This window comes from Mixophyes fleayi, chromosome 6, assembly GCF_038048845.1.
Source record: "Mixophyes fleayi isolate aMixFle1 chromosome 6, aMixFle1.hap1, whole genome shotgun sequence".
Lineage (NCBI taxonomy): Eukaryota > Metazoa > Chordata > Amphibia > Anura > Limnodynastidae > Mixophyes > Mixophyes fleayi.
In genome coordinates this window covers 177,803,739-177,822,393 of record NC_134407.1, presented here as the reverse complement: position 1 = coordinate 177,822,393, position 18,655 = coordinate 177,803,739, and the positions used below count along the sequence as shown (strand labels likewise).

Below are 18,655 nucleotides of genomic sequence, written 5' to 3'. Positions count from 1 at the left end.
TATCAACTTTAAGAGCATTAGTTGACAATCATCTGCCAGTGTATTAGTTATCAGATACTATAGGTAACTGGAGATTCAAATTCACTTCTCTCCATATGGCCAATATATTAATTTGGCCCGACTATGTAAAATGGTTAAAATTCGCACAAAACTATTGTTTGCAATAAATTTTATATGACCTTATTCCGAGGGCCAAATGGTAATACATATAAAGTCACTAGCATTTCTGAAAGAAATCAGATGGTTGGAAGGTGTCAAGTTCCATTCTCCCTCCAATAGGTGCAGTCATTGAGGATAGATGTATATTCAGACATAAAAGAGCTACATGACAAATAGCAGTTTACACAAGTGTTAGTCAGTCCATGTCATGCCCAAACAAAGTTCAAGTTTATTTACCTTAAGGAGTTAAGCCTATGTTTTAGGTTCAGTGACTCGCTAACACATGTATCTCAGATGAAAAAGTCAGTCGAATAAGTAGTAATATGAATTACTGCCTCAACGTGTGTTACAGAAGTGTGCAGGACTCCATACCTGGATGCTTGAGCATGATGCTAAAAGGTTCTGTAACTTACACACACATACGAGTGGTATGCTTTCAATGACCTCCTGAGAGTGAATTACGAGTCTTATTGTAAAACGCAGTCATTCAGCTGTGGTTACAAGGCTGCAAGAACGACCACCTGAACTTCTCCAATAGAGCAGATAGAATGCCTTTATTTCTGGAGTAGCAAAAAAAGTCATCTTAGGCATTTTATTCATAAGTTGTTAACCCCCATTCTAGATACCAGAGATTTAGCTCAGTGTAGTTCTTTACAAACTGATCAATCACATGCATTTGAGCAGTACTGGTGTTTACATACACAATATGAATAGGGAAGCAATATTGTTTGCTCTGCATATAATCATGCTTTATAATAGCAGTGAAGTATTGAAAATGGCAAACTAGTAAGGGGTGTTTGGGGCAGTAGACCCTAGCACACACTTTCCACATTAAAGCTCAATTATGCAAGTATTATTCATAGAAAAATAAGCAAGGTTTGAGGGACGGGAAATTTCCATTAAACTTGCAGAGTTCCTATGCTGTTTAATGTAAAATACAAAAAAGGAAGCCTGCAGTATACTTTGTAGTTTCCTTTCTTTTCCTTCCATTTAAGCTTAAAGAATTGCAACTGTTTCAGTTGGTATACAAGCATGAAATATGTATGCCGAGGAGGGCCCATGTTTGATCCCAACCCAGAACCAATGGTAGTTTTTCATCTGTCATTGACTATTCACATTTACATGCATTGATGAGCTAATTTCCAATTTACCCCATCCTAGCTGGATTAGCACATGTGCATACCTTTACAGTGCTTCTAAGGCCCAAGAAACCATACCATTAGGTGATCATCAATTCTTATGTGAAAAGCTCCTGATTATGCAGTAGGTAACTTGGTTTAAGTCTCTAGACAGCAGTTAGGACCAAAAAGACCAGAAAAAAAACAAGAAATGCATAAATGATATGACAATTTCAATATTAAGTATTTGCAAAGTACTTTACTAATGAGTAGTGCGAAAAGAAAGTCACTTGTTAATAATAGTAGTTTATTACCTTCCAACAAGTAAAAGGACATTATCCCTATATTTTGTTTGTGCATTGGAACCATTAAGGGATGAATATAAACACTTGATTGTTGGAATTTATCTACTTTATACGGTGGCAGTTGAACAACTTGAAGGCCTGATCATTCACAAAAGGTGCCATTATGTGAATTCTCTTGTCATAACCCCTTTATCATCAACAAGAAATCTGCATTAAACCTTATGGAGGTGTGGTAATACTCATACCAAATCTTATTGCCAATGGCTAAGAAAAGTGACACCATTGGCATATATAGCGATAAAACAAATGTAACATTAGGCAAAGAAAACAAGATACAAAAGTTTGCCCATAGCATGTACAGAGGGACAACAAAACTCTGTGTAGCACATATACAAGTCTGATGTGCTGGTCACACAACAATAATTCAGGCTACAGTCCCTTTAATCTCATATGTTCAGAATTCAGATGAGCAATGGTGTATATGTATGACTGGAGAAATCAGGAAATGACCAAATGGGTGCATTTAAACAAATGCACATTTTGACAGCAGTATAAACCATGGAAAACTGTCACTTAAGTGGTGATTGTTGAAACATGCAGAAAGTTTGACCTTTTATTAGACTTATCTGTTAGAGTTGTTGTTCACTTTCCACCTCCTTCAATGAGGATGAGTAACCTGACCAAGGAAAACCAAACACCTTTCAGACAGGAAACACTTGTCTTCCTCTTGAGGATTTGTATGCCAGATTTCAGTGTGGAATAAAGCCTGTCCATAAAACCAGTGTTTAGTAAAGTGTTCATTTAAAAGGGTTTACCAAGTTGAACCATAATGCACTGTACTTAGCATTTGCAGGAACACTCTGGGACAGAACTGGCAGCAACATGAACTACACCTTGTTCAGCTCACTTCACTCCTGCCTGAAAAATATCACTGGCAGTTTGCACCCAACCTTTAACAAAGAGACATTGAAACAAGACATTTAACTTTACAAATTTAATTAAAGCAAATTCATTATTTCACAACAAATGTTTGAGCATGGCAAAGGACACATATAATACAGATCAGTTAAATTACAATGACAAATATACCACATAGAAACACCTTACTTGGAAATATTTTATCAAATAATTTTCTTAAGAATCATCTGAGCCAACAGAAATAGCCTAAAGAAATGTAAAAAAACATCCAAACTTATTTTGGAACAGGACAGTAAAAGTTAAAGTAATGCAACAATTTTGCTGTCTAAAGTATTTGGCTACTAGACTAATTGCCTGGATTTGTTATTTAATGGGATGAATGGATATTTGAAATCAGTTTTATCACAGCAGAATAGGGGAGTTCTGGTTAGGTGCTTAAAAATTTGAGTCATCGTTTAAAAAAACAAGTTATGACTCAATTAGCAAGAGGACATATTTGTATGGCACGCACAATTTTAAGTCTGTCTCAACAATATGTCTCAGGCAGCTGCACAGCCAGATACAGTACTAGAGTAAAATTAGCAGGTTTCATATTCATTTTAAGAGAATAGTTTCGCCTGTGATGCACTAACTTACATGGGGGTTCCTGCACAAATTGGTTACAGGAGACTATACTCCATACAAAAGTATGCTTACCAGATAAAGGACACTTGGCTATTTCGACAGGCTAAATGCTGGGATGGCTTTTCTGCTTACCCATGGTCTGTGAATAGGCCACCTAAGGGTGCTGTCTCTTCCTAGACGTGTCGTCACGTATGAGAAGCTATGAACTGGTAAGAGTAAACATACAAAGCATCTGCATGGTTACATGACACCTGCATAGACGATTTCACGTGTGGCGACTGGTGGTTAGGGGTATTAAAGGGTAAGGATCATGAATACAGGAACCTATCAATGTACCTACAAAAACAGAAGAAAAATAATCAATCTAAAAAAAGTTCTAAATTATAGTAAGTTGTGATGTTAAATTATGCTCATCTTAACAGTATATCCAGATCCAGGTTCAAGCCAGTGAATTAAATCACATGGGAAAACTAAGAGCTGCAATGTTATGAATTACAGGTTTGCCATTTTACAACAGGATTTTACAAGTGTTAAAACGAAGACTCAAATAATATTTAGGTTGGATTAAACAGTGTAAAATAAACATCACAATTTACGTAAACATTGATAAAGTATATCCATAAACAAATGGCAAATCACAATGTGGTCAGTCCCTATACACATTTCATCAAAATGCACATAGCCATCAAGTTTTCCTCAGAGCTGTGGTGCAGTGGTATCTTCTCTGTGTCAAATATTCAGGTTTATGGAAAGATCCAACGATAAAGTCCAATCATTGCAGAGTGTAGACTAATTGATGTTTCTTCACAATATGCTGCAATAAAATCTCTAAGCATGAATTGCATGTATCAGCTATTTGAATGCTCCAGTATTACACAAACAAATCTTGAGAATAATCAAGTATTAATTTAAGTAAGCTTATATCCAAAAATATACCATTTTAATTGTATACAAGCTAATGAAATAAAAGATAAAGTCAAAGTATTATCATATAAGGAGCAAACATATCAAAGCTCCACCCACTCCGAGGGTGGCGGCCATCTTTACGAGTAGGTGGATAAAAACATTGTGACATTAACTGTGGCGGACAGAAGAGACTAGTCCAGCCCCAGGTGACGAAGCCACCAGGACACATTAGCTCCTCCCTCTTCACAAAGAGTGGCGGCCATCTTTATGAGTATGCAGATAAATATAACTGCTGTGATGGACAGAAGACTAGTCCAGCCCCAGATGACGCCACCAGGAGATATTAGCTCCTCCCTCTCCACAGAGGGTGGCGGCCATCTTTATGATTAGGCAGATAAAAATAACTGCTGTGATGGACAGAAAAGACTATTCCACCCTCAGATGAAGCCACCAGGACACACTAGCTCCTCCCTCTCCACAGAGAGTGGCGGCCATCTTTATGAATAGGCTGATTTGGCTATTCTTTATACTATATTTATACATATTCGGTATAAACTACAATAAACTGCGGTTGTTATTATTACATGCGTCTTTGTCACGATGCCTCTCGGCTACAAATTATATAGACCCCATATTAACAGTTCCAGTTCGAAATTATACTTAATAGAAGCAATATGTATCTAAGCCTGCATTACCTTATGTCAGTGTATGTAACGCTATATTACACTATGTAGCAAGTACTGTATCACAGTAGCGATATGTATCAGACTACATAACAGTCATCCTATACACCAGGCATTACTTAGGTGTAAGTCTAAGGATCAGGCGCCATACCACAGCTGTAATATGTATAACGTAATAGTTACAATGTGTAGCGCACCATCACACGGGTCTTTAACGGATCGTGTTGACAGAGACGACAGATATTAAGTGTATTTTATCCCTTACAGGGCCCAGGGCCCCCCGATATAACTGATAAAATGGTATATTTATGGATTGATGAAGCCACTCCGAACAATTGAGAAATACCTTACACGCACGACAGTGCGTCCTGAAACCGGAGCATCTAAAACAGCAGTAACATGCACGCACAGAGGAGACAAAGCATTACAGTGTAGCGGATAGCTCTGATGATTGCCGTGTTGATCGCATTGTATCTTCCACTACTACTTCTTGTGCGGGCGACGTCGTGATTGAGCCGTTGCTGCTGGGCGGCGGTTATTTGTAACCTCCGATTGTGACGTAGGTGGTGACGTAAAATGACTAACTTGTTTACCAAATGTATTCTTCCGCTGCGGGCTTCGTAGGGAGGGGCGTTTCCTTGTTGAAAAATAGTACAGAAAACAAATCGCTTCAATAATATTAACAGTCATTACAGTTTAACTGGATGAGGTGCAGGAAATTAAAATTACACTAAAAAAAACACAGGGCAACATATAAATAAAAAGTATATGTAAAAAAAAAAAAATCTATCACAAATTTGATAGGCTCAGGGAAAGTATTCGAGTATGGAATCGGTATATTTCTTTATGAATAACTGCTAAAACGTATAATGTAAGAGAGGTTTATCACTCATTTTACAAATGTAACCAAACCACTGTATGTGGATATAATCAGCAACAGAAAAACCGATATATCAGCAGCTTATTCAAATATATTAATATTATGACTTATAAAATAAATATTAAAGTGATTACTTTAGGAATTAGTGAAAACTGTAAGAAATGTGTCACGTATTATTAAATATATGACTGTAAAGTTTTAAACAAAGGAAAATGTTTCATAAACCAATGTCAAACATTGTGTCAGTACTTCCAATAATAACAAAGAGATACATGTACAGTTTATGGTTTTGATTACTCTTTAAGAACACTTTCCTGCAGAAGATTAAAAGGGGTAAGCCTGAATTTACACTTTATGCACTAAAGAGTTAATTTTGTATAATAGGCTTGTATTTTATAGTCGCATTTGAAGCAAACTGTAGCAAGATTACTTTGTCTTGAATTAGTTAACTTCTTCAGAAAGCAAGTTCTTTTCTTCTGTGTATGATATCTGACACTGTACATTTTGTTACTTGAACTTATACATGTTACATGCGTGCAGCTGACTACAGTGTAAAACTGTATGGCATTCTGACATAGGGGCATATTCAATTGTCCGTGTTACCTGCAAAAGTAACACAACATTAAAATTATTTCAGTTATTACGTTAATTCTAAGCCAGATTTCAGCTCGCAGCTCCGAAAGCCGGCGTTCAAGGTAACGTAATAACAGTAATTACGCGCACTATTACCGTAATAACGGTAATAGTACGCAAGCCACATTACTTTTGTGAGTAACGCGGACAATGAATATGCCCCATATTATGCTAAATTGAGATCCAAATGCTATAGAGACTTTGTTCCTGCAGGGTGCAAAAAATAAAGCATTAAAAATATTTATGAGACCTGATCATTTATGCATTATGATGTGGACTGAGACCCATCTGGAGGATCTCAGTGTCTATATTTGAAGAAAGAGCAATGTTGCAGGTCACTTCTGAAACAGAAGTTACTCATCTGGGGGTAAATGTATCGAGTTTCTGGCAGGTTTGAAAAGTGGAGATGTTGCCTATAGCAACCAATCAGATTCTAGTTATCATTTATTTAGTACATTCTACACACTACTGTTCTAACTTTTAACAGGGTCCAGGCTCATTTTCAGCCTCAACTCTGTCCTCCTCGCACATCTGTTCACACCCTGCCAAGCTCAACCCCTCTCCATCTTGACTTCACAAAATATGGCCAGGGAGGGTTATCTTTAAATCTCCAAACCAATATGCCGTGATGCTCTCTCCGGTGGCTGTGGCCCTTTCATTGGCGACCAGGGATGAGGGGCACTGATCATGAAACAGGTTTCCTACAGCACACTGGTGAAAAGAGAACCTGGCCACAGCATGTTAGTCTTGAAGTATTTCCCAAACATCCTATTAAAATGTTATCTAAATTCATAATTTCAACAGCTGATTTCTTCCCTGTACTCAAGGTGGAGAAAGAATTTTGGTGGGCCACTTTTGCTCTAGTGAGGTGTCTGAAACTTTACATTGATGCTGCAGAATCCTTTAGAGAAAGCCGGATATCCTTTTTATATCAGGGTCCAGGCTCATTTTCAGCCTCAACTCTGTCCTCCTCGCACATCTGTTCACACCCTGCCAAGCTCAACCCCTCTCCATCTTGACTTCACAAAATATGGCCATGGAGGGTTATCTTTAAATCTCCAAACCAATATGCCGTGATGCTCTCTCCGGTGGCTGTGGCCCTTTCATTGGCGACCAGGGATGAGGGGCACTGATCATGAAACAGGTTTCCTACAGCACACTGGTGAAAAGAGAACCTGGCCACAGCATGTTAGTCTTGAAGTATTTCCCAAACATCCTATTAAAATGTTATCTAAATTCATAATTTCAACAGCTGATTTCTTCCCTGTACTCAAGGTGGAGAAAGAATTTTGGTGGGCCACTTTTGCTCTAGTGAGGTGTCTGAAACTTTACATTATTGATGCTGCAGAATCCTTTAGAGAAAGCCGGATATCCTTTTTATATCAGTATCTGGATATCACAAAGAACAAGCACCCCGTAAAAGTGTTGATCAAGTGTATAATACAAACCATCCAGAAGATGTACCAGCTTATAGGCAAGTTAGATCAGACAGGGCTTAAGGCACATTCAACCAAAGTTAAAGTTGGTTTTTGGGTAGTGCAAAACCGGTGTCCAACGCTTTGGTCATTAGCTTATCATCTAGATATGATCTCTTTGAAGATCTTATGGTCAAACAAAATCTTAATTTGTGTCCTCATATATAAAGCTAATGTTTAGCATTCATTGTTGACTGGGTTTTCTTCTCCCACCATGAACTTTACATGTTTTCAACATCTCATCAGTTAGTCTAATATAAGCTTGCCTGACCACCAGGAAGTCATGAATTTCCTATGGAAGGAGGAGAAACCATTTTATAATTGTTGAGGTGGACCTATTTTATTCTTCTGATCCTGAGAGGAGGGAACACCTTAATAGCACTACTGCCATCAGACGACCAGGACAATAAAATTCTATTAATGGTAAGAAAGTGGACAGTAACAGAAATCAATGTGGCTTGCAGCATTACGGTTGCTTAATTTTTCATTTTAAAATAAAACAATGCGGTTATTTTTAAGTTTTTGGGCATTTAAAGGATGATTACATAAATAATCCAAACGGTATAGAACAGTGGAGAGTGTGATCAAATATGATATAACATTTATTAAAAAAAAAAAACTGTTTACTATAGTTGTTCAATTTTCACAATGTATGTTTTTGTAGTCATAAGAAAATCTGAGGCAGCAACCTTAGGGTGCTCCTTAATTGTTTTAAGGACTAAGCCTCACCTTTATTTCCATATGACTGTTTACTATAGTCAATTATGATACAAACAGGCTGGTTTATATGAAGACCAGCAATGCAACATTTCTGAAAACAGCATCTATGAAAGTAAAATTATACTTAATTACATTCAGGAACAGTTCTAAGAGAATAGTAGATTTTCGCTTTTTTTAAATTCACTGCACGTACTATTAATTCTATTTTATACTAGAAATGGAGGCAGCCTCTTCAGGCTGCACATCTTCACTGCAAGATTCTGGAGTCTCTTTGTAGCTGCTGGTCTGTGGTGTGCTTGAGAGGGTGCTGTTCTTTTCAAGGATTGCCTTCAATGTGGCCAGTGGTGCATTAGTACGAATTCCTGTAGGCTCAAAATGTGTCCGGCTCGCTAGGAATCCAGCTTCTGCGAGATACTGCAAGATTTTGTTTAATCTGTAATAAATAAGGGAATGCATTTACCAGAAAATACAGAATACATAAATATAGTGTATTTGTAAAAGTTAGTATTGTAGTCATTGTTTAAAATGTACTTTGTTTCTCTCCTATACTAAAGTCCTTCCATTAGAGAGTGGACTCAAAGCCTACACACAGTATAGGCAGCCAATTTGTGAGCTCAGCCAATATTCATGAACATGCAGCCATTAGAACCAATAAGAAAAAAAAATGACCACACTGAAGTAAAAAGTGCATTCCACTCTGTGTAGGTGGCAAATACAATATATTAAGGGAATATTAAAGTGTAAGTAGCTTATAGTACAGATTTTTTCCAGTCTCTGGGACCCAGAAATCAAGCCCTGACAAAAAAAACAAGGGCAAGTAGATATACAGCCTACCCTATGTATTCTCCATAATTATTTTTCTTCTGGCAAGACATCTTGGTCAATATGTCAGGATTATAACTTACTTTGGTATATTCAGTCCTCCAATAGCATGTCGGTGAATACTGTAATAAAATGGAGGATGCTCCGCGCGGACCTCACTCTTCAGGCGTTTAGAAACATTTGTATTTAGCTCCTGACGTTTTCTTTTACCTGAAGGACAACATAAGAACATTGGCAAAGAAGTACATCACCAGCAATCATAGATGTACTGCATGGTGTCAGGGAATGTAAATTACATGCCAGCACACAGCAACAAAGTGTTGAATATACAGTATTTCATTACATGGTTTAAAGGACATTCATATATGCGAAACAAGTCAGTTGCACACTGTTGTCTACAAATGGTTCCACGGCTAACACAACATTTATTTTTTAGCCAATGGGGGTTTCAGGCTTCAATATTTACAAAAGCATATTTCTGAAAAAAAAAAGCAGCAATAGTCATGTCAAAGTCAACTGCTGATTTTGGGTAGAAGTTCAAGACTACAAACGGTGGGCACACAAAATACTATAACGATCCTATACTCAAATCTTAACTCCTCAGTTGCCCATGATGGTTTAGATAAACTCAAATCTAAATGATAAGTAGATTTGGGTCCTCTTCTGGATGAGAAATGGTGTTATATGCTTAAAAGTCTTTATTGTGCTACGTCTTGCCTTCACCATCAACAGATTAATTTATATTACATTATTATATTACATAGAGTATATCATACTCCCATTGGATTGTATCGGATGGGTAGGAGAAGTGGTTTGTCTTGTTCCTCAGGGGGCCTAGTTTTGGCATTTGTTGTGGGAATGCCAAGTAGTAAACAGATTTTGGTTGGAGATATAGCAGTGTGTTCTTAATATTTTTTCTCTGGCCCTTTCTATGGGCCCTAAATTGTGCCTTTTGGTATTTTTCAAGAAGATAATACAAACAAGTATATAGCTAGGTATATCTTTAACCTTATGACGTTGGCTAAAGTGGTGACAGCACAGGCCTGGTTTGCTCCTGGCCCATTAGAGTTTTATAAGTGGAAAGTGCTTGTTAATGCCACTGTCCAACATGAAAGATACATGTATACATTTAGGAAGGCTAAATCATAGCATCGTAAAATATGGTTCAGTTGGTATTCTTCTAGATATTATATTGGTTCTGATAACCTGATGCTTTCTGATTAATTATTATACGATTATAGGAAGGGGGTAGGGGGGTTTAGAGGGTGCCCTGTTCTGTGCACATATTGTTAATTTCTTTATATAATCAAAAAAATCTATAAACACATTATCTATAAAATTGTTTCTGGTGGGGAGTTTGGTTTTGTTTTGTTTTTCCGTTTTCTCTGTTGCTTGTTTGTTTTTTGTTTCTTTGCATTTTGCATATGGAAAATTAATAATAAAACAAAAGTTCAAGATTCAACGTATCAGTGATTCCAGTAAGCTGTGGTACCCAGCATAAAGATATTAAGTGAGACAAAACCATGTCGTAAATTCTTTCTGTTGCATGTGTGAAATTACTGTAGGAATCATTCTAGTATGATTTATGATAAAAAATAAATAAAAATAAAATTATTCTTATTTATTAGTCAATAATAAATTACTCAAAAGGGGGTAGAATCAGACAACCAAAAAAAGAGAACTGACAACCAGAGGACAATGCCCAGGTCAAGATCTGAGCCACCACTCTCATTGCTCCTGTGCTTCTGGTGCCCACCTGTCTGTTGACATAAGACACTGCATTCGCATTCATTGTCAGACTGCAGACTGACTGGGTGCCCGTGAAGTATCGCCTGGGCCCTCTGTAAGGCCATTAGTTTAGCTTTAAGTTTCAGGATGTCGATGGGAAGAGAAGTATCCCGAGCGGTCCAGAGAACCTTTTTTTATGAGCAGTTTCCCCAGATAGAGCACTATTTGTACTCCTCTGGAATAAAGACAGGCTGCTATTACTGCCATTACTTTTGTAAACACTCTTGGTGCTGTCGAAAGGCCAATGGGAGAGCTCTGAATTGGTAGGGAGACGGTCCCATCGTGAATCTGAGAAGGGCCTGATGAGCCTTTCAGATATGCTATGAATTGATCTGGTTCCATTCCATTGATGACGGACCTGAGGGATACCATTCGAAACCTGACGACCCGAAGGTGCAGGTATAACGGTTTCAGATTTAGAACAGGTCGGAACGAGCCATTCAGACTTTGGGACCAAAAAGAGATTGGAGTAGAACCCATCTTTTTTGGTGTTTCGGAACCTGGCCGATAACTCCGGCGGAAAGAAGAGCGGCAACACATGTACACATTGCCTCTTTCTTTCGAGTGTCACGGGCAAAGTTGGTTGCGAAGAACCAACGAGGTGCCGAACCTGATAGGTCTTTTCATGATCCCCCGAATTAAACGGTCTTCTGAGGACGCTGCCCACTGATCTCTGAACAGTAGCAGACGTCCACCCACTCCTGCTGCCGCGAGGAAGACAGTCAAACTGACTGTTTTTCCAGAAGCTTAGGAGATGGACGTTTCGTGGAGGAGGAAGACCTACCTCTATAGGATTGCCCTCTAGAGGCTGAAGTTCTTGGTCTAAGTGTCTGGCCCCAGCCAGAGGAGCCCCCACAAAAGGACTGTCTAAATGAAGCAAACCCTGGTGCCCTAGGTTTTGGGACATTTACTGGGAGGAAGCTGCTTTTGCCTCCTGTGGCTTATCAAATTATACTGTCCAGTTCAGGGCCGAATAACACTCCCCCTGAATAAGGGAGTGATTCTAAAGACTTTTTTGATTCCGTTTCTGCAACGCAGGACCTGAGCCATAAGGTTCTCCTGGCCACTACTGCGGTTGCAGAAATAGATGAAGAAATGGAGGCTGCATTCTGGGCAGCCTTGTATAAGTATCTGTAAGCATCCTTGAGATGCAGGGTGAGGGGGAGCAATTCTGAATTTTGCAGACCTGCTGATAATTGGTCAGTCCATGTTTCCATAGCCGTGGAAACCCATGCAAATGAAAACATAGGTCTGAATGAAGTAAATGCCGCATTGTAGATAGACTTTAAAAATTCCTCTCTCCTGCGGTTAGTATTATCCTGCAGGGTGGCTGTCCCTGGGATAGGGAGTGTGGTGTGGCATGCTAAGCATGCCACCAGTGAATCAACCCTTGGAACCTGTTCCCAAGAAAGGAGGTCCTCCTCCTGTAATGGATATAAAGCCAGATACCTTCGCGGAATAGAACATTTCCGATCTGGTTGTTTCCAGAATTCTTCCGCTATTGCCTTCAGTTCTACTGAGGGAGGAAAGCCATGGAGGACAGGGACTATGACCTATGCAAAATCAGAGTCTTCTATCAGCTCACCCTCTTCTTTTGAAAATCCCTCCGAATCAGAAAGGGTCAGAAGGGGGTTAGTGGATCGGTGTCTCTTAATTTTGCTTAAGGGTCTGCGCGCATCCAAAAAGCGGTTTAAACTATCAAGTCCTCTAACTAGGGAAGCTGACCAAGCCTGTAGGAGGGTCTTGTGAGGTGAGGACAGATGGAGCCCCAGCCTGTCCTAAGTCTGTGGACTCGGCGATCCCCATAGTCCTGCCTCTTACGAGGGGATCAACTGCTAATGAGGTAGAGGGAAGCGAAGCAACGGCTGAAATCTCTGTTTAGATAGCAGTTTTACCAATGTCTCAACCCCCTGTGTCAGGGGGACTGGGCGCCCTGTAAGGCTTTTAGCATGGCTTTCAGTATGTTGATGTGGGGAGAGGTCTCCTGAGGGGACCAGAGACCCTGAAGTCTCAAATGAAGGGCCACAGCCCCCCATTCCCATAGGCTGCCGTCGGTGGATACTAAGATCCAAGACCATGGTGCAAAGGATCTGCCAACCAGTAAATTGTCCTGGGCTAACCACCATCTGAGGGACTGTCTCGCCTCTGGTGACAAGAGTATCAATTGGCGTTCTAACTTCTGATGCGATCCTGACCACTATTTTAAGAGGTCCCATTGGAAGCAGAGAGAGTGAATTTGACCGTAAGGGAGAGTCTCGAAGGTCAACACCATCTTGCCTAGTAAGCTCATGCATAATAGGATTGACGGTCTGCGGCAGGACAAAACTCGAGTCGCAGTGTCCCGTAAGGATTGTGATTTGTCCTCTGGAAGGAATACCTTCTGCCTGTTGGTATCCATGATCAGTCCCAGAAAAGTCATTCTCTGGCAAGGGGTTAACTGGGATTTTGACCGATTTATGAGCCACCCATGCATCGCCAGGATTCTGATGGAGAGCTGTAGATGCTGGTCAAGGAGATGAGCGGAGCCAGTCTTGATTAGTAGATCTTCTAGTTAGGGCACTATCTGCACCCCTCTGGAATGAAGAGAAGCTGCCATCACCGCCATTATTTGTGTAAACACCCTTGGTGCTGTTGCAAGGCCGAATGGGAGAGCTCTGAACTGGCACTGAAAAGGACCCACTGTGAATTTAAGAGCCTGATGTGCCTTCCAGATAGGAATGTGGACATAGGCGTTCTTGAGGTCTATCGACGCCATTTACTGTTTTGCTTCCAGTCCGTTGATAACCGACCTGAGGGATTACATCCAAAATCTGTTCACCTGCAGGTGTAGGTTCAACTGTTTTAGGTTCAGAATAGGACGGAAGGAGCCATCCGGCTTCCAGACCAAAAAGCGATTTGAGTAGAAACCTTGTCTCTTTTGTGGTTCCGGCACTTCCCGAATGACTCCTGCGAAAAGAAGAGAGAGACAACACAGAGGAGCATTGCCTGTTTTCTTTGTGGGTCACGGGGCCAGCCGATTGCAAAACACCAATGAGGGGCTGGGCTCGATAGGTCTATTATGTAACCTCTCGTCATGATCCCGCAAATCAAACTGTCCTCCGAGGACTCTGACAATGATGTTTGAACACAAGCAGACGTCCCCCCACTGCCACAGCCGCGAGAGGGAGGGTGGGGGACCGTCAAGCTGCTGGTTTAATCCGGGAGCTTGGAAGAGGAGGAAAACCTACCTCGGTGCGAGTGTCCCCTGGTGCCAGATGGTCTGGACCTGTGTGTCTGGCCCCAACCAGATGAGTCCCCCCGAAAGGGCTGTCTAAATGAGACAAACTTGGTTGTCCTAGGTTTTGGGACATTGACTGATAGGAAGGTATGTTTGCCCCCCGTGGCCTGGCAAATTATGCTGTCCAATTCAGGCCCAAATAGCACTCCACCTGAATAAGGAAGAGACTCCAAAGATTTCTCAGATTCGGAGTCTGCATCCCAGGACTTCAACCATAGGGTCCTCCTGGCCGCATCTGCCATTGCAGAAACAGATGAGGAAATGGAAGCTGCGTTTTGGGCAGCTTCATATACGTATCCTGAAGCCTCCTTGAGGTGAAGAGCAAGGGGAAGTAAGTCTAAATCCTGCAGACTTGTTGCCAACTGATCATCCCATGTTTCCATAGCCCTGGCAACACATGCTGATAAAAACATGTGTCTAAAGGAAGTACCTGCTGCACTGTAGATGGATTGTAAGAAGGCCTCTATCTAACGGTCAGTGGGATCCTGCAGGGAGGCGGTCCCTGGAACAGGGAGTGTGGTGTGATGAGCCAAGCATGCCACTGGCGTATCAACCCTAGGGACTTGTTCCCAACGGTTCAGATCATCCTCCTGCAATGGATATAGAGCCAAGTACCTTCGTGGACTAACAAACCTGCGATCAGGTTGTTTCCAGGCTGCTTCTGCGAACTCTTTAAACTCCACTGATGGAGGAAAATGGGTCGCCCGTCTCCTGACCTTTTTAAAGAGACTCCTAACTGTAGTTCTAGTCTCCTCTAGGTCTAGAAGGCCAAGTGCCTGCCGCACAGCTAACACCAGGTCATCAATCTCTTGATATGTGGTAGATTCCTCTGGGTCCGTAACCTGTGCGGAATCAGAATCCTCTAAAACAGTGTTTCCCAACTCCAGTGCTCAGGGACCCCTAACAGTGCATGTTTTCCATAACTCTTTGCTGGAGCACAGGTGTATTCATTACTAACTGACACATTTTGAAAGATCCACAGGTGGTACTAATTATTTCACTTGTGACCTGGAAAGCCTGCACTGTTAGGGGTCCCTGAGGACTGGAGTTGGGAAACAGTGCTCTAAAACCTCGCCCTCCTCTTCTAAGGATCTTTCCGAATCAGAGAGGGATAGAAGGGGATTAGAGGATCTGTGTCTCTTTTTCTTGGTTAAAGGTCTTGGGGCCTCTAAGAAATGGTTTAACCCGATCTAGGCCCCTGACCAATGATGTAGACCAAGCCGGTTCTCCGGTAAGAGGGGCTTGAGAAGAGAGTATGGATGGATCCCCCCCTGTCCGGAGGCTCCGGACTCGGAGGTCCCCGTGATCCTCCAGAATTAAGGGGGTCTAATGTTCCAAAGATTGACAGGATTAAAGAAGCAACCGCTGGAATCTCTGCCGGTTTAGAAAGCAGTTGTACCAATGTGGTAACTCCCTGCGTCAGGGCAGCCGCCTACACAGGTGTTTACATTATTGGTGGTGCGTTAGTCTGTGCCTGCGCTACCATGGGAGCCCCACCAGTGTCAGTACAAAGCACTGGGTCCTGCTGTTCAATGGGTAATTTAACTTTACACTTAAAGCAAGTATAATACTGAGCACGAGGTGCTTTACCCTTGTCAGACATTTTATGGTAACAGTGTACAGCAATAAAATGTAATACAGGCAATCACACAAGAAATAGATAGAAGATACTAACTAATCTATGACAGAAGTCAAAAGATACTATCACTGTTAAGGCTATGTGTGAGACAACAGAATACCTATGCAAGTAGTATTCTATGTTAGAAAATTTATTTCATGCAAATAGAATTCTAACACATCCCTATCTAAATTATAGTGAGTATAGAAACATAAAAAAATAAGATTTAAGATTAAATTAAATAAGATTTTTATGGCACTTAGTCTTCCATAAGGCTAAGATGTCTGGAGCAGGAGAGGTCTGTCAGCAGCTCGGTGTCTCAGAGTAGCTGCTGTCTTTCCTGGGCAGTTCTTTTGGCGCCCTCAGGAGATTCCACAATGTCTGTGCAGACGGGGGAGCTCTATTGTTTTAGAAGTCTCCATACTGCACCTTTGTTGTCTGGCTAATATTTTTTTCTAGATGTCAGCTTGGCGATTTACTGCCTCTTCAATAGGCAGCAATCTTTAAATCCCTGCTGCTCTGCCACTGTTGTGGCTGCTGTAATATGAAACCAAGTTTCCCCCACCTCTGTTTCCGGAGGAGGGGACTTGGTATGCTTCTCAATGGCAGCCTCCGACGTTGATTACCGATGCTCTCTACCATTTATGGTAGCGCCGGTAATCAGATAAATATCAGTGCGACAGCGGTTTATAAGCCACCTGTCACACTGAGAAGAGGGAGATAAATGGATCTGCTGTCGTCAGTGAGAGCCGGCTCTCACTGTCTGACAGCTGCCCCCTTTCACTAAACTAGTGTGCTCTGTATAGGACAGAGCACACCCCTGTAAATAAAAAAGAAAAGAAAAAAAGAAAAATCAGTTAAATAAAATAGTAATAATACTAATTCCTAGCATAAGTAAGCCCAACTCCCTTGGGCATTCAACTAAAACTGAGGAGCAGCACTCCAGCAGTTACCTGTATATATCCCACCTTCCATTTTCCGATGCATTGATAGTTATTTGGCTTCCTTGGTTTGGGGAGGCGGAAGGGTTAAGGTCAAGCTCAGCTCGCTGTACAGGTCCAGATCCTCTGGTGGATTTGCACTTCCTAACTTGAAACTATACTATATTGCCTCTCAGTTAGCCCACCTTAAGGCGTGGGTTTCGGACCCCGACTACCATGATTTACATTGGGTGTTGGTACACCAATTTAATTCTAATCACACTCCCTTACAGTCACTGGTGTCAGGGCGGCTTACCATACGGGCTCCTCCGCTCCTGATCCAGACAATCAGTAATAAAATAATGAAACAGACTGACATTGATCCATGTACTCCTATCTGGGATGCAAAGAAATTTGAGGAGTTGGATACAGTGGAGGGGGCCAGGCGGTGGTCTCGGTTGGGTGTGGTGGCTGTAGGTCAACTTTATGACACAAATGTACTTAAATCCTTTGAACAGCTGGTTGGGGAATTCTCCGTACCCAGAACAATGTTTTACTCTTACCTCCAATTACAACAAGCCATAAACACACAATTTAAGGGAAAGACAATGGTGATTGGTGTGGCCCCACGGAGGAAACAACTACAGGCCCTGGGTTATAAGGGTCTGATCTCTCAAATGTACTCATATCTTTTGTGTGAATCCACTGTAGATGATTTGAATGGTTTGAGGAATCAGTGGGAAATAGTTATTGGCCCTTTATCAGACAAGGAGTGGGGGATGGTTAAAGACAGTACTAGCGGTTATACTTCGTCATTAAAACTTCAACAAATACAGGTGTTTGTCCTACACAGGTCTTACATTACCCCTATTAGACTGGCAAAATTTCGTCCGGATGTTACCCCTAATTGCCCGAAATGCAACTCGGTTAATGCTAACTTTTGGCACCTTCTATGGGAGTGTCCATGTATACAAATCTTCTGGCACAGGGTTAGGCGCTATATTCAGGTTACTGGAATTGAAGTGCCCCTTCGCTCACCGGCCACTTGTCTCTTTGGGCTCCGTTTGAAGGGTAAAGTTAATAAGCTGACAAAAATGTACATTTCACAGTTATTAATGGTGGCTAAGGTCTGTATAGCGAGGCTGTGGTTGGCCCCAACGAGTCCCACGGTTAAAAATTGGAAGGCACTGGTTAATACCACCATAAGGCACGAGAGATTTGTCTATACTAGCAGACTGGCTCTGCAGAAATTTGAGGGTATATGGTACAGATGGTTAGAGTCTCCATTCTATCCTGTGTCATCTAGTTCAGATGTTCCGAGTACTTAAGTGTCTGGCCCCTGCAGTTCTTATAATAAATATTTGAGTCTATATGGTGAACCCTGCATTTGTAACTTACCTATGTATGAGCATTTACGATGTATGATCCTGAATGAGTATAGCACATATACTGTTATTATGCTTTACTGAAGTCTTGTAAATTGTGTCATTTAATACTGATATGTATGCGATTGTTTTTCTTTTTCTTTTTTTTGTTGTTTGGTATGTTTGTACCTTGAAAAATTCCAATAAAAATACTGGATTTAAAAAAAAAAAAAAATGAGGAGCAGCAGGGGGTTGCAGAGGGGAGGGGTCTGTCAGCATTATACATTAACAAGGTAACTAGTTAAGTGCCAAACTCCACTCCCCTCACACAATCCCATGGTAGCAGTGTCCTCCAGATTGGATGAAAGAGAAAATGTGTTTTCTTTTGATCGCATGCTGGAATAAATGTCTTTTCCTTATTATATAACGACATATAGGCAAATTA

General features: G+C 41.0%; 1 protein-coding gene across 2 annotated transcripts in view; it reads right to left on the bottom strand.

Annotated features, from left to right (window-relative positions):
- Positions 1-8,285: 8,285 nt before the first annotated feature.
- The window catches only part of TRMT1L (tRNA methyltransferase 1L), a 44,955-nt gene continuing 34,585 nt past the window's right edge, over positions 8,286-18,655 (bottom strand). For both annotated transcript variants that reach the window (XM_075177408.1, XM_075177409.1), the window contains exons 15-16: positions 9,327-9,453; positions 8,286-8,854 (exon numbers count right to left, since the gene is read on the bottom strand). In XM_075177408.1, the coding sequence (XP_075033509.1) occupies positions 8,623-8,854; positions 9,327-9,453 (359 nt within the window). In that variant the 3' untranslated portion in view covers positions 8,286-8,622. The remainder of the gene's footprint in view (positions 8,855-9,326; positions 9,454-18,655) is intronic.